Source organism: Barbatula barbatula (genome assembly GCF_947034865.1).
Source record: "Barbatula barbatula genome assembly, chromosome: 20".
Lineage (NCBI taxonomy): Eukaryota > Metazoa > Chordata > Actinopteri > Cypriniformes > Nemacheilidae > Barbatula > Barbatula barbatula.
In genome coordinates this window covers 16,827,249-16,851,943 of record NC_136783.1, presented here as the reverse complement: position 1 = coordinate 16,851,943, position 24,695 = coordinate 16,827,249, and the positions used below count along the sequence as shown (strand labels likewise).

Sequence of the window (24,695 nt, the reverse complement as noted above, 5' to 3'; positions counted from 1 at the left end):
CCAGTAGATGCCAATTATAAGGCAAGCGTGTCCTCATTAGGACAATTGTGTTCATCTGTACTGTACAATTGGAGAGATTCCACAAGGTACTCAGGTACAGAGTATTTACATAAATACATATATTCTGTGCTAAAAAATAACTTGATTTAAGAAAATGTGAGTGGTTCTTGCCTAATACATGAACCACTATAATGCCAGGGTGCTGATTTGAAGTTGTTTATTCCAAAAAGTGAGAAACGAGTTATACACTAACATCATTATTTAGATTTAGACACTGCAAATTCCATAATTGCAAGCATAAACAATAGACTGTTTCAGCGGTGAGAACATAAACTAATGAAAAATAGACAAAAGTTAACTAATGAATCAATAACTATTGAGTAGTTTAAATGTCATTTAAAGTGATAGTTCACAGTCTTGTCATTTCAAACCTGTATGACTTTCTTTCATCCGCATAACACGAAAGAAGATATTTTGAGCAAAGTTGGTAACTGACAAGCACTGGACCCCATTCACTTCTATTGTATGGACACAAAATGATCTTTTGTGTTCTACAGAAGAAAAAGACATACAGGAGTAAATGATGACAGAAATGAAAATTGTATTCACTTTAATGTTATTTTATAAAATATGAATATAAATTAAATATACAATAAATTGCAATATAACCAAACCCAGACCAGAAGTTAACTTCGGTGGACATTAGTATGGGGACCAAACTAGCTGCTTATTATCATGCATATTATTGGCATATTAGCAGTTTACCATTACTTATAACACACATTCTACATATTGCTAATCCTACACAATACCTAAACTTAATAACAACCTTCCTAACTATTAATAAGCAACAAATTAGGAGTTTATTGAGGCAAAAATCTTGACCTTAAATTAAAGTGTGACTGACCACTTCGGCCTATAGTTTCTGCTGTCTTAGAAAGGCCCACTAAAAAAAAGCATATGACAAGATTGCATTCTACGATTTGTCATTTAGCCACTGCATATAAAAATAAACCGCATGATTCCAAAAAAAACTTTCCCATTAAATAAATGGAGATTTCAACTTTCCCTGTAACTTTATGGATTCACAAACCCTATATCCCTCATCTCTTCTCTGACAAAAGCATTATTTGAAGTTAACGGTGAACGAAGGGATTATTTTGCTTAACACTGCTTAATGCCAGCGAGCGAGAGGAAGCGGCTGCCACTGAATGGCAACCTGACCACGAGAAAATGAGGCGTGAATGTCAATCACTTATCTCAGTGTTCCAACATCATCCAGCTCACCCACAGGGCCCTTGACTACTACAGCTGCCGTCACGGCAACGGTTCAGAAAGCAGCCGCTCGCAGAAAGACAGACAGGTGCTTAACGGACAGGTGTGAAAAGACAAAGGTGCTCTGCTAGCAGGTAACTCTGCACTGCTGAGGGTCAGCGGGGAAGTTGTGGAAGCGAAAAACGGGAGAAGAATGATTAATATGGTCAAGGGGGAAAACATAATGATTAGTAACATGGTATTGAGTGGGGGAGATGTAATCATGGCAAGGCAGATGAATGTCCGAGTACGTTTGTGTGTGGGGGTGTGCACGAGTGGGATAGACTCTTCAGTCCTCCCACGTACACGCCATCTACTTCTCAATCACATCGGACTAATTACATGAAGCCTGAACCAATACAATTTACAGGCAAAGAGGCTGCATTGGTCATGTATGGAACACACACGACTCTAAGAGAAGAAAGGCACAATGTTTTTATGTATTTTGTACTATTGTTATTAAGTATAGTTATATTTATATTGAATTATAAGCATCGATACTGTGAGGGTGAAGCAATAAAGTCAAAAGTGTTTTTGTGAATACTGATTTCAAACATCAATAGTGTTCCTCCAAAATCACTTACTACACCTTTAAGTCTTCAATCTGAAGTCTCAATGACAACTGCAAACAGACTATTTTACCCATAAAGCACATGTACAGGTACCTCTTGCGTCACCTGTATTCAAATGATCTGTGACCGCAAAATATGTAAAGTGTCCCAAATCAGTCACCTATTAGGCTCCCTTTCAGTAAAGGCGTTCAGTCAGAAGCCCACCAGGTTTTGAAAAATATTCACTGTCTAGGATTACATTTGCATCTGAACAGTTCTTCAGATGGTGCATTTTCACTTCTTTTCGAGACAGGACCAGATAAGCAAGTTGGGAGGGACCGGCGGACAGCGGGAAGGTGTGATTTGAGGGAAATGGAAAGAGAGCACCTGAAGGAGTGATAAGTGAGAGGAGGTAGCCTGCTGGGTCTCTGATGGAGGAGAGAGGGATGGAGGGTGGCTTTAATAAAGAGCTGAGTGAAGAAGAGAGAGAAGGTGTGAGGAGGAAGAATATGGTGTGATTTAGCCCAGAACGGAAAATGCATTTGGCTTGATTGCTGTTGTCTCTCTTCCCTCTCCCCCTCTTTTTATAAATACAAGAGAGAGTGAATAGAAGCGGTCAAACCTGAGAGAGAGAGAGAGAGAGAGAGGGAGAGAGAGTAAGGACACTGAGGACATGTTCTGACAACTGTTCACCAAATAAAACTTAATAAATCTACATGGTCCACTGATCAACAGTAAAAACCCTTGTTTTATCTATTAACTATATAAATCAAGCCGTTTTATTTTTTATAGTATTGAAGTCTTAAAATTGTTCTCTTTTTAAAAATCACCTAATCAATGGTGCTTTTACAAATAATAGAGCAAACATCGCTAAATACCAAGATTGTATACACAATACAAATTCAAACAAAAGCCTCTGTCAATATAAAAAGCAATTACAACATTTTACCTTCCATAACAAATTTTAAAAGGTAAAACAGAGCACTTACACAGAAAACATAGATTTTGTTTAAGTTTTATCTATTATGTAAACTCTTATTTGCCATCTACCTGTATTTACACCATTTACTTTGGACACACCATAAACAAGTAGAACTGCCCATCCGTGACACTATCTGCAAAGCGTTCTGTGTTGAGAGGTGGTCTGAAGCGCTTTGGCAAGTTATGTACAGGATCTTAAGATGTCCTACAATTAAAAGTAAGCACAATACATGAACCATATTATGCAATTATGACTGGTCCCATACGGAGTAGCTATACTTTAATGTTAAAATAAGAACATTTATGACCATCTCACACGAGTGACATACTACATAAGCTAAAGCGCCAGATCACAGACACACTGTTTGACATCCCGCTCAGAGTCAGTCCTGAGATCAAACAAGAGTCTAAAGAGACTGGACAGGTGTTTGCACATGAACAGAACAATCATTTCTGACAGATCTTCAGCCCCTCATCATTATGTCCATTCGCTCGTGTGTTTTTCTGAAGAGGGTGAAAGAGAGATGACAAATAATGAAGACAGCAATTACGTCCCCTATAATCTTTCATCATGCTGCTTTTCTTGCTCTCGTCTTTCACATCGCAAGTTCTGAATAGATGTAAAGAGCACAGTTTCTAGGGTGTCTTTCTGGTATTGCTTTTGACAAAATGCCACCTGCTAATCTAATTTGTCAGGTGCATATTCTGATTATTAAAGCTTTTTTAGAGCTTAAAGGTCAGATATTTTCACAGTTCTCCATGAAACAGGAAACGGTGGTAAAAGATAAAGTAAAATAGGCTGGATCTAATGCAGAAGCTCAGCAGGACTCAGAGGCCTACAAGATCATATATTTTTTGTAGAAATCTTAATTTGGTTTATCATGAAAATGTAATGTGCATGGCACAAGCAAATCTACGTTTAAATTGATAAACTTTACCGCCAATGACGTCATCTAAACTATTCTTATTATGTAAATGATTAATTTCTGTCTTTATGCCACTTAGCCCTGGTTACAATGAAATCTGATTGGTCCAAAATTCCAATATGCTTTAAGCTGTAAATTAAACATCACTTGTGCATTTCTCCTGCAGTAAAAACAGACAAATAACTTGTCGATGGAAACTATCAAACCAGGTGTAAGATTTTCAACAATGGACCTTTTTATTTCGTCACGCTCTGTATTTCACCATCCTACAGTACATGCTCACATATGTAGGCTATAGGGGTCAGGGTTGTCTCCATCAGCTCGGTTTAGAGCTCCAGGGAGCTGGGAGCCCCCCGTGGTTTCCTCCTAAAAGAAAGGCTGATATCTAGGGCAGAGGACCTAGAATGCTGGGGTTTAGTGCACTTCCTGGGCTTAGAAATAGTGCAGGCTAGTGTGTTTGCTGTGGGTCTATGGACACGTGCCCTAATTCTGTTAGGAGTCTGGTCTGTTGCTTTGAACGAGCACAGAGACCCTGCCCTTCCTCTGAAAACATGATCATGAATTTCCCTATACTCCATTGGTCTGGACGTGAATTGCTGTTGCCTGCGTGTGTGCGACTCCAAAACCTTGGAGTGGAGACTGCCGCACAACCTCCTCGCTGGCTAACAGCGGCAAACCAATTTATTATATTTTCTTTTTTGTCTCGCATCCTACCACCCACCACCAAAGACCGGGCCGCTTGCGCTAACTCTACACGTACAGAGCGCTGCCTCTCTCACCAGGGCGGTTATGATTACCACGGTGCTTTAATTGACAGTCTCCGTGGAGACGAACAGGAGAAGTGGCAATGGTAACCTGGAAACACAAAAGAGCCTATTTGTGCTGTCTGACTTCAGACGGGAGACAGACATCATCAAAAAGTGTGAGAGAGAGAGAGAGAGAATTGTTATTATTTGTGAATAGAATCCAGCCGTTCTCTCTCACTTCCAAAGCAGTGCACACACTGCGTTCAGTGCAGCCTCGTGCGCTAAAGAGTTAGACGCACACTTCCAGCACACGCGTGTAAGCCAGACATCAGAGCTCTGAGCCGGAGCGCTGGAAAGAAAGAGAGTAGTGACAGAAGAAGAAAGGAGAGATAAAGAGGGACATGATTAGCAACTAATTGGTGTGAAAGAGATTTGTGATCGAAAGCAGACGGGGAGAAGAGGAAGCCGTGGATGGTCTCTCTTTGAAGGCAATGTTTCTAAGAAGCTTTGATGTCGCCCCAGTCTGTGTTCGCAGCTGCATCTGAGACAGGACGAGTGCTAAAAATGAATATTTGGATGAAATAAAATGCATACATTACAAATATTTCAATATTATAAAATAATTTAGTCATTATTTTACTTATGCTAGCGATACACTTTTTTTGATACAACAGTTATCAGAATTTTGTCTTGAGTGGCTGCCTGATCAAAAACAATTCAATCCATTCCGATTTAATTCATATGGTAATGCCGATTGACACACACACTTGCACTCAAACTCGGGTTGCACAGGGTAAGAGGGGACACTCTGAAGCTCGGCATCTGCAGATGAGAGACCAATCCCACGGATTGACTGGACGGACAGCAGCATTAGCTGAAGAGACACCTGAGGCCTCATGAAAGTGCTGTGTTTTTACACACTCCGACCGATTGGGAAACTGCCACAGTCTGACGGGCAGACACACGTTTACACGCACACATTCAACTTCATGTGTGTTCTATATCTCTCTCTATCTCTGAATCAGCAAACACTCCTCCACCTGTGGCTCTGTCACTCCACTGACAGAGAGAGAGAGAGAGAGAGAGCAACACTACAAGAGCCTGCACGGTCTGGTGTTTAGGAGCCAATCCTTGTAGGAGGGTACAGCTAGTGTTTGATTGATGATGATGAAAGAAGGATAAAAAAGCGAGATGGAGTGCACACACAAACAGGGGAAGTAAAGGGAGTACCCATAGCATACATTAGAAATGAGTTCAGTAAGGTTCAACAGTTCCCTTGTAAACGCACAAAACATGAAATGGATTTTCAAACCAGGATGACAGAGATCAGAATTTTAATTCCAGAAGCCAAGCTACTGTTAACACCTTTCCCTCTGCTTACTATACATTCTAATACACTCTTCAGCAAAGAACCTGCATTAAGCAAAAACGGCCAGTTTGATGAAATAACATGCTCAAACATAGAAACATTGTTTTCAAAAAATAAAACAAAATCTCAAATTATACATAGTTAGGTTAATGAAAGATGATGAAGGCTGTTCGATCAACAAAAAAAAAAAAAAAAAAAAAAGAGACAATGACTCTTTTTTTACATTGTATATGTTATTTATACGCCCATAAAGCTTTGAAAAAAGGAAAAAAAACTAAGAAAAAAGAAACAGCATCTCTTTTTCTGAGGAAATAACCCATGTTAAGCACAAAGCTGAAATCTCTCACTAGAATACATTCAACGTATAAAAGGCAAGAAACCGAGTGCCTGGACAGTGTGTAGTGCCCCCTGTTGAGCACAGACAGCAGCCACATGTTTTCTGTGAACATGAGCAGTGCATTCTCATCGAGTTGAAACCGAACCACTGTCTTTCTGAATGACTGTGGTATGAGTGATTTAATAAAATCCACATTAACTTAAAAGGTTGATTAGAGACCTGCTCCGGAGACTTAAAGAGTGAGATTTGTATTTCATGAAAGTGAAGGGCAGAAAAAGAGAAAATAAAACCGACAGAAACAAAGCCCAGCAGAATCAGCCAGACTTCAGTATGGTTGCCTTTTATAAAACTTTGACTTTACATGACAGAATAATATCCATCCCTAGTGAGGCTTATGCTAAACTTTCTAAACAGATAAAATATCATCCCTCCCTACCTTCCTTTTACAAACTGTCTAATGTATCACTTAATATTCAAACTTCACTTCTTTCCTTAAAACCCCTTAAATGTGATTCACACCAACTAGGAGCAGAAAAGTTGCTTATAGGCCATACATACTGCGTGTCCATACACATTACTTTTGACCTTCTGAAACAGCCACACATTACATATCTGTTACTGGCACTAAAAAACAAAAAAGACGCATGCGTGTGCATATCTAGATATACCTCAATGACATTGAGACAATAACCTTTATATTACACACATTAAACATCCTATGCAAATTATATCAAAGTGGTGCATAATTAACACGCACGAGGCCATGATTTATAAATTCCCAGATGTCTACTTTCCTCTGGATTTCAGAACCGCTACCTGACATTATTTGACCTTCTGCCATCACAATTTTTTTCACCCCACAATTACTAACTAAGCCCCACTAAACCACGCCCATGACAAAACCCCACCTCTTATCCTACTGCACAGAAGACTGCATCTCTCATCCCCAACCATCTTTTTCTTCATCACTACTCAAGTCTACCCACAACAGTCTATGAGATAATGTGACTACTGATCTCCGCTCTCCATAATGGTATTTGTAAATGTGTGTGTGTTTAATAAGTGCATAAAGAATGCACCGCAGGGCTGCTCTACTGCTGTATTGACCCAGCGTGAGACCTGATACTGACACAAAACCCATCCCAGTCAACACTGGGAGCACGCTGCTTGTGTACACACCCCCACAAACATACTTCAAACAGTGTGAGGCAAACACTAGTGGCAACTTGCATTATAATAAACTGAACTCTCTCTGCTCTTCATTTCGCACGTGTGTGTCTCGCGAGAGCAGAAAACCTGTTTGTAATCCAATCGCATCTCTAATTTCATTCTGAATTCCATTTTTTCATTATGATGTTGATGCACGCTCGGATAGACGGCGTCTGATGTGTAAAAAGTCTGTGTGCACCTTAGATGATGTATGCGTGTGGTTTAACATGTAGATTGGAATGGAACTGTGAGGGTTCTTGGGAACAAATGAAATGTGGAGTGAATTCAGACTTTTTGACTTTAAGATGGCAGTCAAATACGTCTGCCTGCTACTTATTTATACATTAAAATAACAGATGCTGTGAAAACGGCAAAAATAAAACCGGAATACATGCTCAATCATTCTCACTCATGTTCTGCCCGCGGTCTCTCGCCTGTATGTGTAAAAACAAGAACCTGTGGGATGCCGTCTTGGGACTTTTTAATCAATCTTCAAAAGAGAGTTTTATACGGCGTACACTTACAAAAACTTTAAATGAGTTACAGAGTCGAGACTGATAAACATCTCACCTGTGTTGACCTCCAGCAATCTCTTCTTCTTCATCATCTGCCTCTCCTGTTTCTCTCGCTCGGCCTTCTCTCTGGCTGCCCTTGCCTTTCTTTGTTTCTCCTCTGCCTCTTTTCTCTTTCCATTCTCCTTCACTGCTTGCTGGAGTAGAGAGAGAAGCATGAAAGTTAGAAGCCGGAAACACTCAAGACATAAGTGGGAACACAGAAGCAAAAATTAAAGAGAGGTAAAATATTCAAGGCAAAAATCCCCACACAAGATCGTATGACCATGACAACTAGTGTCTTGGCTCCAAAAAGACCAAAAAACATTAAAGAACAATCAATTAAAAGCTTTTAATGTTACGCTATTTTTTGCTATATGAACAAATGTGAGCCAGGAAGAGATGTAATTTATTACATCAAAAAGAAATACATTTCACAAAGTCGTGTCTAACAGCAAAAAAAGCACAAACTGAATCTGCCATAGTTCAAACTATGTATACGTTTAATAAATCGTTCTTATTTAAACACATCAAAAGGTTACCCGGAGTAATAATCTCAAATCTAAGTTTTCAACTAAGCAAAGATCTACGTGTAGGTGACTTATGCAACCCATCACAGTCATCAGTACTTCAAATAATTTATTTTCTACCTTGAACTTGCAAATAAAAGTAATTCATTAATATAAATGAATGTTCACGATTTCTGTGAAATACTTGCATTACCTAATGTGTTTCTCTAGAGAAAAAGATACAGTGGGCAAAAGGAGTGTGTCACAAGACATGGAATGAGACCAAATCAAATATCTCAAATAAATGGACCACAACAAAAAAGTTATGGGTAGTAAGCTGTAGTAAAACTGTGGAGGACAAATGGCGAGAGACCTTCTTTTTATAGGTTTTGAAAACACTCTGAAGACCTCAAACATTTTCAGGAAAATCTGGGGGGCAAGAACAGACAAAACTACCTCGTTTTCTTTTCTTTTAGGACCATTAGCGGTCGAAGAGTGTTTTTAGAAATCTATAACTCCTCTTTTGGTTTGATGAGGGCTACTTTTCCAGATGTAAGAACACTCAGACAATCAGAACAAGCTATCAGAAAGAAACATCATTAGAGCAGTCACCTTGTCCTAACACTTCATATGCCTCTTTCTTCTGCTCTCTTTCTCACTCAAGCCTTAAAAGCCTTCTCCAGATAATGGATGTATTTGTAAGTGTGCAGAACAGAGCCGGTGACACACCTCACACAAACGTAGAGTGGAACAGGCAAATGACGAACGGGTTTAATAAGAAAAGGCATAAAAAACGAGAGACGATGGAGATTCAGCTCATCCCAGAAGGTGCACCCATGTTTTTTGCAGACTTTTCCTAGACATGAGATTTTAAACTGTAGAAACTGTATTTGTACCCTATCCCCTCACCCTACTCTTAAACCCTTGCATTTCTGCATTTTCACTTTATCAAAGTTTGAAAAAATAAAGGTGACAAATAAACTTGTTCCCAAATGTTGTTGACATTTGGTCCCCAAACTTTAGGGCTTACCAGACCCACACAAATGTGCACCCCCCCCCCCACACACACAATATTTCTAAAAGTTAAATAAATGCATTTAATGTACTGGCTATAAAACAACATTTTGCTATACAAAAAAATTGTCACACTTTAAAATAAGGATCTATTTATTAACATTAAGTTAATGCATTAGCTCAAATGAACCTACAACGAACAATACTAATACAGCATTTATTAATGTTAGTTCATGTTCTATTTAGCATTTACTAATACATAATTAAAATCCGTAACATTAGTTAATGCAACATGAATAACTGTTTAGACATGATCTAACATTAACAAGGATTAATAAATGCTGAAAAACTAAACTGTTCATTGTTATATAATGTAAGAATACACTGCAAAACAATACAAAGTTAATTCTGCACGGAGCACAATTTGTTCCACTATTGTCAAAAAGAAGCCCACTTTACTTGGCAAATTGACAAATATACTTCTTGTTTACATGCTGCTTTTCTGCATGCTGTTTTTCTTGAACAGGAAAATAAAACTTTTCTGTTGTGTTAAGACTAAACCTGGTATTGTGCCTGCACCATAGGCATCTATAACAAATAACAGAAATAAGAGAAATAAGAAATAACAGTAGAAGAGCACGACAAATAGGCTGCGAGATTCAATTTGACAAAGCTAGTAAAACTCTTATAGCACTAATCTTATCGATTGGACCACAAGACATATTGAAATGATGATATAATTACACACATACACAGCCGTATATTATATTTTATATGACAGCACAAGTTAAAGACCATGTTCATCCTGTTACCCAATGTCCTTTAACCACACCTCACCAATTCATCTAATACTCACTCTGCTTGTTGAAAACTCTCGTCAAACCTGCTCTCAGAGAGGATTGTGGGATTGGCAAAAAAGCCCCTAGTAAATAGCTAAAGCAGACATTGGTGTCTATTTGCTGTACAGTTCACAGACCTCCAGCAGGTCCTGCAGCAGTGGCCCCTTAAATGAGCAGGAAATATGGCTATTGACGGTGGGCAAGGACAGCCTATAAGTCACATGATAACGAGGCTTATTCCCCGTTGCGTTCGGCGGATTACCGACACAGTCTGCGATCACAGTAAATCCTGACGTGGGGAACAGGATAGTAAGATGGAAGGTGGGCCAAATCAGCTTTCCTCTCCACAGCCCCATGACTGCACGCACACACCGAGCGCTTTAAACACTTTCATTAGAATTAGGGGAGAATGAAAAGCAGCGGCGTGTGACCTCGCGCTTTGTAGCATGGACATCAATATCAACGCTAATACAAGAGTGGGATTCATAATGACCGTGCCCTTCCATCACAAGGGTCAAACTCGACAACACTTCAAACTTTCATTAGACTGTCTTATAGCTCCTCGGGGTGTTGCTGATGCCGGCGTAATGCTAATTTCAACAAATCTGATGTGCTAGATGGAGTCGACTTGTGCTGATTTAAAATAGTAAATTAGGACCTAAAAACAACACTTCCCAAGGGAGCAAACGGAGCAATTAAATCCTTCACACTTAACCGCCAATGCAGGACTCTAAGAGCAGTTTGTGTGAAAAATCTGACTCCAAATTGCTTCTATTCCTAGTCCCCCTCAGCAGGAAGTGATGTCGCTAGTGCCCTGACCCGGTTTCTCAGCAGGTGGATATGGCAGAATCGCACAGATGCCGTTTCATCAATTCAAAATAAATACACAGATGGAGGTCTTATCTATTGTGTTCTGCTTTGTGCCTGGTGGCCTCACCTGAACCACGTTTGACAGGAAAGTCAATGCCACCTCCTCTCACCAAGTGGGTAAAGCATCAATAGCAATGTAGAGCGAGATTGTTGGTACAAGTGTTCAGAGTCAAAACGATTAAAACAACAGTGCTCTGGTGTACAACGGCAGATGGGCCTTACCTGCACGCTGCATAAACTAATTGCTAGATGTTTAATAACAGCTCAGAAAAACAAAGCGACTGTCCTTTCTAAAACTCTAAAGCTTTTTCCTGTAGCTCAGTGGTAAGAGCATTGCGTTAACAACGCAAGGTTGTGGTTTCGATCCCAAGGATTGCAGATACCAATGTATAATGCAATGTAAATCACTTTGGATAAAAGCGTCTGCCAAATGCGTAAATGAAAATGTAAGCTCTTATGTCAAAATTTGCTATTTTTCAGGAGTTGGAAAAAACACAGTAATTTTGAAAATGATTTTTATACGTTTTATTGGTTATATATTTGCAAAACCATGTTACAAACCTTAAGGGTGACTAATAATAATGATTTATGCCAAAAATCATTATATTTCGATATACGAGGTTTCAGAAGGACAGCAGCGATATGCAAAACTTACATAAGCTGAGGATGTGCTGTTATGACTTTTCAGGATAAAATTGTCATCTTTCATGCACTTTCTAAATCATATGCAACAGACCAGTGCATACTGTAAATAATACATAAAACAACAACATGCAAAAGTCTGGATGCTCTGCTTGAGACCTTCTGATCTGAAAGCTTTTGCTCAAAAGCGAGAAATGTAACACAAACAAAACTCAAGAGGGTTCAAAGCACACACTGGACTGTTCCGATAACTGCAACTTAATGATTTTCCGGTGGTAATTGTGAGCGGGTCAGCATCAGAGCATTTGTTTTTCTACATCAGGGATGGGTGAGAATGAGGATGCCGGCTACGCACATACATTCAAGTTTTGTTGGCCGTTGAGCCAGTCAGCATCTGTGTGTAAATGACTGATGAGGGGTTAAGGGGAAAATCCCACACACAGCTGAGCGGAGGAAACTCCTCTGAATACACTATCCATCTCTGTGGCCCCCACACACCATTACACACCATTACTGCACAATCTACACTGATGGGCCTTGCTTTCTTTGGATGTTCTTGATGATACTAGGCGTTGGCGTCTGTGTCTGGCTACACTGCAAACAAAAAGGCAAAACAAAAGTCAAATGAGCCCTTTTAAAAGGACTTAAGCTGTCTACAGTGGAAGCATCCGACAATGTACAATGTTCACCCACTATAAACATGTCTGAAAATTAGCGATGAACCTTATTTGTTGAACATTTAAAAATACATCTACACCAGCTTACATAAAGACACGGATTTAAATGATTTTCAACTGGTTCTCAAAACGAAGAGAAAACCCCTTAATGTTTTATTGAGGATGGCGTATGTAGTAACACAGTATGTTGTGTCAACGCTCAGCAGCTGTAACAGAGAGCGAACAGCTTGCATTTGTCATTGCCTGCTGAAAAGACACATCTGTGCAAATTGCCTGCATTTATTTTTTTTCACTTTGCAAAACTTTTGCGCTTGTTTTTCTTTGAATCTATTTAAATCCCTGGGTTAACCGTGAGACGCGGCTCCATGTGAACTGAACAAAGTGTGTCGCAAAGAGTCTAAAATGCTGTTAGGAATGATTGATGCTTGGCAAACTCCGAGTACAGAGCTGAGGCTCTCATAAGAAATGCCTTAATATAGATCACAACAGCTGCATGTCTACCTCGAATAACCCTGCGCTAATCTGATGAAGACGTTCTCACTGCAAATCCATTCCTCTTCTGTCAAGCCCAATGTGTCTGATTAGACCCCGCCCACTCTCCCATAACACAGCTAACCAATCGAGGATTTAACTCCTCGCTTCTCATCTGCATAAACTGCCTTTAACTCTGTTAAGGTGGAGAGCGAGGGGAAAGCGATAAACACAGGGTGCAGAAATTAGGACGAAACTCTGCGTTCTCACTCGCCCTGAAATTGTCTGTTTTCTCATTACAGAGCCGGTCTCCATTTTCCAGCCATCGTTTGAACTTAATTACTGCAGTCGTGCCAGGACTGAGGGCCTCGCTATTTCTCTGCTCGCTAGCGCCCAATTCGGCTTGACAGGAGACAATTCAGGCAGATACAGACCCGCTACAGAGGGTTACAGTGAACGGAGCTAATTTCACTAAAGTAATTGCTTTGGCTTCATTTTGTTTGCATTAAACAGCAGAAAAATTGAACGCAAAAAGTTCAAAGAAAAAAAACACCACAGTTAGTCTTCAAACTTTCTCATGGACAAATATAGGTCACATGTGTGTGAAAGATGAACCGCTGAACCACCGACTGACATCACAGAACAAAATAAAAAAACAAGTTAACTGAAACTAATTTCATATGAAATGCGCTGTGTAATATCTAGATTTAGTGTGCATCAATTGCCTTTGGCGATTTGACTTATTAGGGGTCTGGAGGAGTCTTAATGGGAAGAGCTTAATAGCAGGCCACCAGGTCTTATTTAACAGAATTTAGCAAAGACATTAAACAGTCACTATCAATCTTAGCAGCGCTGCCTCTCTGTTTTACCTAACAAAACTGTAAGACATTTACACAAGTTTAATCTTACCTGAACATTACTAATCACATTATAGATGTTTGCATTGGACCCACGCGATTAATTTCCGCTCCATGTTTGTTTATTGGTCTGGCTGGTGGCTTATATTATATATAACTATTTATATTTTAATCAATTTATTTTTATTTATAATAATATTTTACTTTACAATAAAATTAACCAACTTTATTCATTATTATATATTCATTTTATTAAATAGACAATTAGTTGAATGGGTTGTAACTTCGCATTTATGTTCAGCCAAGAAATCTTTATTTTGCTGGTAACACAAAGCTAGCCAAACTTTTAACTTGCTGGCTAATGTAATTTACTTATTTATTTTGATTGTATTCAGAAATAATCTACAAGGACTCTTTTCTTTGCGAATGTGTACCGGAAGTTAAGCTTGGGACACAAAAGCGCATATGCGCAGTGACATGCTTTTATCTTGTTGCTTTAAAATCATTTTCAAGTCCGCATGCCATCTACATAGAACTGGAACCTAGTGACTAATTTCAACGATAAATAATACCATGTTTAATCCGCTTTACTTTAATAGTCAATTTTTGTTTTAGATTATTTCAAGTCTAGCTTGAACTATTTTTAATTAATGCTCTTTAGTACTGAAATGAAAGTGTCTTTTTAACCAATATACTCAACACATTCCAGGTACACTATCAGACACCTGGGATACATTTCAACTGAGATTGCCATACATTCGAAGATTCTATTCTCAGTAACAGATACATGTCATGCTGCCTCAGCTTTCAGTTTCGTATGAAGGTAGCATAATGTTACTGGATATCTTTTGAAAAACAGCCTGTTTTGGAACTAGGAATCATTCAAATGATGAGAACGCAGCTCACTACAGTAGGTTCTGGAAAAGAGCCATTGTAATTTAGATGAATTATGCAATTTACTGAACTAAAACCAGTTTTTCAGAACTGACTTTTGCACCTGACTTCATAGAAAGGACAGGCTATGCATGTTAATGTGCAATAAAATAAACATCATAAATACACATTTTTGGGTAGAAACAAAAAGAAAAGAGAGCATGCTGATTTTCCATTTTATTCTCTCCCCCTCTCTCCGCCTGCAGGTCATGGCGTGTTCACCCACTCTCCCTTGTCTGTCTACCATTAGCCACGGTCAATTGGATTCCTGTCAGCACCGCCGAACTGCTGCTGGTCTATTTCAAACGGGTGGGTGAGCAGAGAGGGAATGCTCATACACTGACGTACACTAAAAGACTCCCAAACAGACATAGTTCAGTGTAAAATGACAAGCACCCAGTGCAAGCAGAGCTAAGAGTGAGCGAGCGCATTTCAACATTAGGATCTCAGAGTGTTAGCAGAATGAACCGTGTGTGACAGATGTCCTGTGTAGGGGTGGGAGGTTCACCTTGACTCCATCACGCGGTGGTTGGTCTCCTATAAAGAAAACCGTAGCAACATTGAAATGCTTTGATGTGGGTGCATTTTAATATAGTGGGTATTTGCTGATAAGGCAGAGTTGCCGGCTAGAGGTCAAAGGTTCATTGTACGAATGAAAGAGTGTGGCAGGTTGCCACAGCAACGCCCACAGAACTGGATTATGGGATATGATCAGAGGCACAGTTTTCGTTGCAGCAATGAATCAGCTTGCACAACTATCTTGCTCTTTAGCCTCATAATTAACTAGCTGCTTTAAACAATTCACCCCCTTTTAGGCATTTTTTTGTATCTTATAAATTCCCCAGAACATCCAGCAGCTTAGAGCGAGGTGTGAAATCAAATTACTATTATGTTGCCTAAGAATCCCGTCTCAAATCCTCGCGATTTAATTTTTAAAAAAGCACGGCTCACAATGTGGCCATGAAGCCTTTAAATTCTAATGCAGCAGATTTGGCCACCCAATAACATGCATACATAAAGAAAATGCATGGGATCTGGCAATTGTGGTAGAAATGCATGGTATGTGTGTGTCCCACATAAACCCAGACAGCACTTATGGCCTACCAAATCAAAGCATCCTACAGCAGAACTCACAGGGGTGTTCAAATGATCACATCAAAGCTCTACACCTAGAAGCATTTTGGGGCACCATTAGGAGGCTCAAATGCTCGAATCAAAGCTATCTCCCTAGAAGGCATTTTGGGGCAACATACACATTTTAGAGTCAAAGCTGCCAACCTAAACAGCTTTTTTAGCATTAGAGGAGCATTCATCACCTGTACAGAATGTCTGAGCATATATGGGCTTATTTCTTTACTGATGAACCTATAGTATATGCAGAATAAGAGAAAGGATGCAAGGAGAGGTGAAATCTTTTTTTTCCCGCAAATTCAATTATTCCCAACCGTCTGATTGCCGTGGATGGGCATTTGCTGCTGCAGGGGCATTATTACTTTCTTTTTTTATTAAATTCTTAGTATGACTCCAATATTTGTCAGCCTACTCTTTTTTTTTGTCTGTTCTTTCCTCATATCTGTCACTTTTTTCTCTCTAATAAAGAGAATGGGAACATGGGATTTAAAAGGGGTGGAACCTGTGTGTGTTTGTTTGTAAGTCTTCACTTCTGGGAATCACGGCAGCAATAGCCAAAACACAGACGTCACATCAATGTCACTATGGAGAAAGAACAGTCAGAGCAAAGACAGTGAGAGAGAGATGCCATGACTAAGCATGCATGGTTGCACGTCCGCATGTGTATGAACGTTTGCTGTGCAGGAATGTTTGAGTGCATGACGTGTTGCAGTAAGGTGGGTGTGTAGCCCCCTGTTCTACAGCTGGTCCCCTGCCACTCCAGAACATTGATTTAAACAAGCTGCTTCTGAGGCCTGAAAACTTACTGACCTGGAAAAGGGCTGAAAGAGGGAAAAAAAGGAGAGGACGAGAGAGAAAAGGACAGAAAAAGATCAAATCTGGCATGTGATAGGCCAGAACCCTTTAACAGCCAGATAAAACACCCTTTATTTAGAGAAGATAAAGTATTTATTTATTATTTATATGTCAAGATGAAATGGAAAATGGAATGTGTGTGAATCATCACGGCCTGTCACTACAAAGAAAACAAAGCTTGTTTGTATTCTTCCATTAAACTTGATGTGCTTCTGACCTGGCTTTATTTTTCTGACGTACTGTAGGCTACACAGACTACTGGTTATTACAAACCAAATATTTGACATTTAGAAATTAAGTGTGTCTACGTGTACAGTTTTACTTTTTTGGTTACGCTTAATAAGCTGTAAACACCTTTACCGGATTTCTCTCAGTTTTGTTTATGTGCACATGTCTGACAGCGCATTAGTCACAGTAAAATAACTCTCGAAATGTGCAATTGATGTCGAAACAGTGACATGAAAGGCTATTGTTGTGTATGCGGGTTCTGCGGACATAAGATATATAAAAATGCAGCTCCTTTCCGATTTCACTTGGCATTATTAATTACTAAACAAACTATCAATGGTGCAAACTCTGCACGCGAGAAACCTTGCAACTCTCAAATTTCCATGTAAATGCGGTTTTCTGCGTAGCCTTTTTATTAATATGCATGTAAACACGTGAAAACAGGTTAGCTGATTTTTTTATAAATGTATCTGTTTATTTTGTGCCTGTAAACGATGCAGGTAATGCAGCTTGTCTAAACCCTTGCCAACAGTCACGTAATGATGATTCACAGCAGTGCAATAAAGGTTTTGGCGATAAGACCAAAGAATTATACATCTGAAAAATAAATGCTCTCACTGGTGAATAGATATATCATACTGTATACATTAAAGTCGACCATTTAGCAAAGAAAATAATGAAGATATATAGGCATTTTCAGACAACTAATTTACTTCAATAGCACCTTCTATCTCCGCCTTTGTTGCAAAGGAAAAGCACAGTGCAAACTGCTCATTGAGACTGCCAGTTCCAGTTCCACGCTCTTTAACAGGTTTCAAAGACGAACCACAGGAGTGCATTATCATGCAGCTGATGGTGGACCTACCGTCAGCTCATTCCCTAAATTTCAGCATTTCCATCATGAAATCATTTAAAATAATAAAGGCGACGAGACTCGTCTCATCATTGTAGCAGCCAAGTGGAAAATAACTTTGCATTTCAAATGGCTTTTCATAAAGGAGACAGGCGGCTTCCCTTTCGTCAGATTAGTGCACTAGAACCTTCAGAATAGGAATGAGGAAAGTGTTTGAGAACACACACACACACACAGAAAAACAGAAAGCTCTCAGCCTCGAATGTGTTTGTGTAATCTGGACAAGCAATATTTTGCTGCAAATTACCCAGCATTCCTTGCCCCGTCCAGCAGTGAGTTAATACTTCTGATAACATACACAGGGTCAGTGAGGATTCAAGGCTGGAAGAGAAAATACCCAGATTATACTTGGTAAAGACAGGTTATTCTAGAAGCTGGTATGGGGCCATTGCAAAGCTGCAGATCTTGTGAACACGAGCTGGTCTCAACCCGGCACTGACATGACTCTATGGTATAACTGCACTGCGAGAGCATGAGCAGCGAAGGAAAACCCATGCACACATAGATCAGGACAGAAAAGGGTGGCTTACCATAAACATGGCTCTGAAGTTGCTGAGGTCGGTAAAAAGTTCCTCCACCGAGGTCTTCTTGGGGTCGATAGCAAAATACTCCAGCATGTTGAGATAGAGAGTCACCATGTTGCCATTCATGATCACCAGCTTCTGGTATTGAACTCTCGCTTGTGTAGAGAAACTGTGAGGAATTATCGTGAAGGTCTTAAACCGAAAAGATGGAGTGAAAAAACAATGAATGTATGAACACATTTTCATTTCTATAGTGGAATACAGCTGTCACTGTCCAAACTTGGCAGAGGTCCCGCCACAGATATATTGTAAAACCTACTGACCCCTTCACAGTATACTTCAACTAGTTACGTAACTCTCTTAAACAGAACCCAAAACCCATTCTAAAGCTAGTCTTATGGTTTTTATTACGGTTAATAACTGCACAGATTTAGAAACTGTATCAACGGCAACTCTTTATCCGATTAAAACTGCGCTTGTGTGTACAGTATGATGCTAAAACATGTAATTTATTGGGATGTATGGACACCGGCCCTTTTTTCGCCAATAAATATAATTATAGATAGTTCAATTGCACTTGCAGTAAATGTAGAAAAGCCATTTAAACAAGCATTTATGTTCCACAATGACTGGTGTTTACTGTAGATATAATAGCAGCATGTGGGCTGCAAACCTAAACGGCTGATGTTTTGATGGTGTTCCATATGGAAAGCCAAACTGAACAGTCACAACAGGATTCATAAATGTCTCCAGATCAGATGCGAACTGAAAGAAACTAGATTCTTACACTTTTCTGAAGATCATTTAAATGGCGCTTGCCAAAGCAAAAATGTCAGAAATAAGTGGCTACATGTTGTTATGAGGTTGGCAACAAAATTAAAAGAGCCCACTCTCAAAGTTCTATAAAATTCTGGTCTATTTCATTATAGAGGAACAGTGTACCCACAATTGACAAAAAGTCTACTAATTTAATCGACCTTATGTTGTTCCAAGCTTTTCATTCTTACTTTCTGCAATGGAACAGAAAATGTACATATACTGGCCACTTTTTTTACTGTAATTGAGAAATGTCACTCCAAAAATTGCAAAAAAAAGTAGTCTATATGAAGCACATGGGTTTGGAACAACATGTAAGCAAGTTAGAGAATGTTTTTGTGGAAACTATCCTTTCAAGATTGCGCGCACAACAAATGCACATATATGCGCATGTGCACGCATAACATGTTGGGAACAAAGACCTGTTGTTGGATGACGGAGGTTTGAAAATCTTTGATGGAGATCAAAGTTTTCCCATCAGAATGGGAATTGAACAGTAACTATCTACATAAAGGCAGGCAAAGAAAAAAAATCTATGACCAGCACGAAGAAAAAGAAAATGGATAAGGGGAAAACAAAGGAAAATCTTCGTATCAACACAATGGGACAGGAAACATCACAACAATTTGCGGATTAGCTACGGTCATTAGGATATGAAACACACAAACAAAGCCTCACTGAGTCACATTAAACATATACTTTGGCTCCACGTCTCACACACACTGATGCTCAGACACTTGCACGCAAAAAAACATGAAAGCAAAATAATCTGGGTCTAATCCTTTGCTGTTAGGTCAGAAACATCTGTGCAAAGATGGCAAGCCTTTCTTCAAATATCAGAACTAACATTCTGACTTTGATGTGGTTTTAATTAATAATCCATTTTGAGGCTGCAGCCTGCATCCACCTCCCTGAAAATGTGTGTCCAAAAAACCAGTGTTTGTAGTTGCTACGTGAGTTTCATTGTGTGTAAAACCCGTTGCATTTCACTTCAGTGTGAGTGTGTATGAGCTATCAGGACGCACATTTATATTAAACACCAAGTGTTGACGCAACAACACCAAATGTACTTAATATCAAAGGCTGACATTTTCTTATATTATCAAGAACTGCACAAGCCTGACAATACGCAAAATTATTGAGTCTTGGTTTGTACATGTCTCTTATATTTCACTCTTAATAATTCACTGCATAAATCACCTTGTTTGGCACAAACCACGGTTACCCTTGCAATAAGTCAACCTGAATTTAGTGTGGCTGCCTACTCTACGTAGTTTAGTTCATATGTTCATGGCAGTCTACCAAGCGATGCATTTATCTAACTGGACACGCAAGCCGTTGACATCGACAATAAAAGATATAGGACAAATTTTCTCCTTCCCTTTTTAAAGTTACTTACCCTTTTTACTTGGCAGTCCTCACAATAGATGATTACATGGTTAGTTGCATTTCATCATTTGCCTTTATTATTTTGTCCTTGCTACTCATGACCCAATAAGAATTAAAAGTAAATTTGACATTTTGTCGCAAGCTAAGAATCAATGCAGTGGGAGATGACAGGTGTGCGGTTATATGTTCAGCGTTTTGTATGGTTGTGCTGAAGTAAACTGCGTCCCCACTCCAGATTAACGACTGTTTTACCAGTCAACAGTGCATTTGTTTGCTCACCTCAGCCGCATAATCAGGTCTGGCTATGGCAGGTAAGTGACCATTAGGCTGAACTCTGATAACAAGTGGACATCCAGAGACTGTACCGTAATCTCTATCTAACACATTTCCGACCAAGACACACTATAACAGGTCCACCATGACTTGTTCACGATAAAGACATTAATGGTGAAGGCAGACGGGCCAAAAAGCCTGCGCCTGATCAGCCCACCCGTCAAGTCTTCGGGGAGTTCATCCTCCTACATATGCACGCAGACCTGCTTCGTGCGTCTCCTCTGCCGTCTTTTATGCTCGGAGTTCATTCACGCCCTCCAAACACACCTGCTTCAGCTCTCTGATTAGGGAAAGAACAGAACGCAGGGGACAAGCTCACCTAATGAAAGGACAGACGGTGTATGAAAGAGAGAGATAACACTTCATTAACTTGAATCCGGATCTGGTTTCTGCTGCTAAGAGCTAAGGGGATGGAGAGAACCTGTGAGTGGTGTTAACTACAGCAGGGAAAGAGAAAGGTGGATTGTGTTTTTTGTTCTAAATGACGGACAGCTAAACTAAATAAAGAGAGGGAGGTTGATGGCTGACCCCTGAGCCAGTACACCTGAGCTTGTGAGACACTCTCATACTGTATACTGTACACAAACTTCTAAACCACACTCACTTTCTTGCATAAAATAATCAGTACACAACATTTTCAATGGGATAGTTCACCCCCAAAAAAGAAAACTCTTGCATCATTTACTTGCCCTCACGGCATTACAAACCAAATTTGACTTTCTTCTACACTCTTAAAAAGTGAAGATGCTTCTAAAGGTTCTTTGATGCCATAGAACAGGGGTGGCCAACCCGCGGCTCGCGAGCCTCATGCGGCTCTTTAACTAGTTTCATGCGGCTCTTCAAAGCTTCAAATCTTCAGCGTCCCTTCCGCTCACTCCACCCTAACTGTGTGTTCACACCGGGCGCGAATGAGGCGTCAAACGCTAGTGATTTACATGTTAAGTCAATGTAAAGACGCGCTTGCGGCGCGAATGAGGCAGCGCGAAAGACGCGAATTGCGTTAGTTGAAAAATCTGAACTTTGGCGAAAATTTGCGCCGCGTTAACCAATCAGGAGCCTGCTCTAGTAGTGACGTAGACGACGTAGCCCCTCCTGTGAAGCGAATTTCACGCGCGAATAGCACGAATGACACAAAATGTTCAAGCGTCCAACTACTCGCGAATAGCGCGTTTTTGACGCCTCATGTGAACACACAGTAACATCGAACAGGAATTTCCAAAAGGGACTGAACTTCGCAAGAACAAGTTAGCACACAATGTTAACTGTTGAAAATTACTGATATTATCATGTTGGTGTGGTTATTTTCATTAGATCTGGCTGAGCAGAGGTCTGTGAATGCGTGCATACATGATTAAAAGATGATGTTAATGTGTACCCATGTGTATGATGTGGCTCTTTGCAGTAACACAGAAAAAAAAGTGGCTCTTAGTCTCTGACTAGTTGGCCACCCCTGCCATAGAAGAACCGTTTTTGCCTAAATGGTTACATAAAGAACCTTTAACATCTGAAAATCCTTTCTGTTTTACAAAAGGTTCTTTGTGGAAAAAGAGGTTCTTCAGATTATGAAAAGGTAAAAAATAGACTGTTCTTTAAAGGGATACGCCACCCAAAATGAAAATGATGTCATGAATTACTCACCCTCTAGTTGTTCTAAACATGTATATTTGTTTCGGTTGAATACAAAGAGAGACGTTTTGGAATAATGTTAGCAACCAACAGTTCTGAAACATTATTGATTGCCATAGGACAACCTTTTTGGTTCTGTTGAACACATAAGAAAATATTTTGAGGAATGTAGGAAAACAAACAGTTCTGGGGCACCTTTGATTACAATTTAAATTTAAATGCCTACTATGGCAGTCAATGGTGCTTCAGAACTTGCAACCATTATTTAAAAAAAACTCTCTTTGTATTCAACAGAACAAAGAAAGGTATACATGTTTGGAACAACTAGAGGGTGAGTAATTCATGACAAAAGCATCCCTTTAAAGAACCCTTGAATAAATTGTTCTTTGTGGAACCAAAAATGGTTCTTCTTTCTTCTTAGTGTATAAAACAAGTAATTTGAGAAATACGAGTGGTTTTGTGTCATTTGAATACAATGTAAGTCAGCATTGTTTGGTTAAACATTCAAATATATTGTTTTGTGTTCTGCAGAAGAAAGTCATACGGGTTTGGAATGACATGAGGTAGAGTAAATGATGAATGACTTCATGCAAACAGTCCTTTGCTATTTAACAATGGTGAGCTTCTTGAACTGGCATTACATCTTGCAGAAAGTCTCAGCTTTGTTGACCATAAGCCCTTAAAGAAGTTTACTGGCACGTGCACATCCACAACAAAATCAGAGCAAACAAAACAAGCAAACAATGCAACAGAAAAATGACTGCATGAAAAAGCTCTGAGTGAGAGAAAGCTGTGGGGTCGAAGACAGTCCACTGCGCTCCACTATCTGGCTGGTGAGCAAGATAATAACCTCCCCTGGTAGAGTCAAGGCAGGCCAGCATGAAGGGTAGAGCAGCCGGGTCAGGCCCAAAACACAAGCATCCACCCTAGGCATTCGTTGGATCCTGGGCACTACACACTAAAACAGGATCCATCTATCAAAACGCATTAAGAGTGGAGGTGAAATTTGTGATTATCGGTAATGCCTTGTAGAACCATAGAAATTGAAAATAAAGTGCTGTATTTAAGACACACAGTGGGCTGCACACTCCACGGTCCTCCACAAACACCACACAAAATGTTCATTGACGATTTTTCAAGGGTTTCTTTCAGCTTTCGTTCATTCAGGTAGCTCCCCTCATATCTCCCTTGGCAACAAGTCTGGCCTTCATTGACATTCAAACGTTTGCCATTTGCGGAGGAGACAACACCCAGACCATAGGGAACTGTTTCGAATGCAATGACATACAGTGGGGAAAAGAGCAAACAAGCTGAGGAACAAATACATGAGAGTACGACTCCATTATCAAACTGTCTTCTGTTTCACACACTGCCCGGTAAAACTCAATGCAAATAAATAATTCACACAGTGACACAAACTCAAATTTTTGTACTACGTGCGTGTGCTGTAGACAAGGGTGTTGGAAAACGTTACCACCATGTGTTCGAGAAATAACAATGCTGCTAGCAGAACAATAAATAAAAGAACTGTATATGACAAGAATAACTTTAAAATAAGGAAACAACATGGAACATTAAAGGATATTGCCATCTTGCTGTGGAAAAGGTCCTGGTCATCTGTAGAGCTGAAAGTTTCCAGATCCTTTTCCAACTGCAGCAGATGTATCTCCATCTGTCTCAAACTCTTCTCCACGTTTTCTGCTGACACTAGACACAAAAACAAATAGATTTAAAACAATTCACTGGCACACTTTATTTACAGAAAATAGGTGTTTATGATTGTTTCGAGGAAATACATATTTTTCCTTCTGCATTTGCAAAGAACTGATGTAAACAAAAGCTCAACACGCAAAGAATGAACTCTTGCCATCAGAAAGAAAAGTTAGAATGTTTTGAAAAAAGTTCACGTCAAAATGAAAATTCTGAACGTTTACCAAGAACACATGCTCTAAACAATCCCCTGCGACCGACATCTTGACTCTTCTGTAAATGGCAAACGCTTGAATGCCAGCTAAGGCCAGGCATGTTTGCCAGGAGAGACACAGAGCACTGTAAACATGGGTAATTTCTATAAATGTGAGTCA

At 39.7% G+C, this 24,695-nt stretch overlaps 1 protein-coding gene across 1 annotated transcript in view; it reads right to left on the bottom strand.

Moving 5' to 3' along the window:
• The window catches only part of diaph3 (diaphanous-related formin 3), a 214,110-nt gene that overhangs the window by 49,705 nt on the left and 139,710 nt on the right, over window positions 1-24,695 (bottom strand). Inside the window, exons 23-25 of the mRNA XM_079482660.1 lie at window positions 24,195-24,318; window positions 18,454-18,616; window positions 8,004-8,142 (exon numbers count right to left, since the gene is read on the bottom strand). Of these exons, the coding sequence (XP_079338786.1) occupies window positions 8,004-8,142; window positions 18,454-18,616; window positions 24,195-24,318 (426 nt within the window). The remainder of the gene's footprint in view (window positions 1-8,003; window positions 8,143-18,453; window positions 18,617-24,194; window positions 24,319-24,695) is intronic.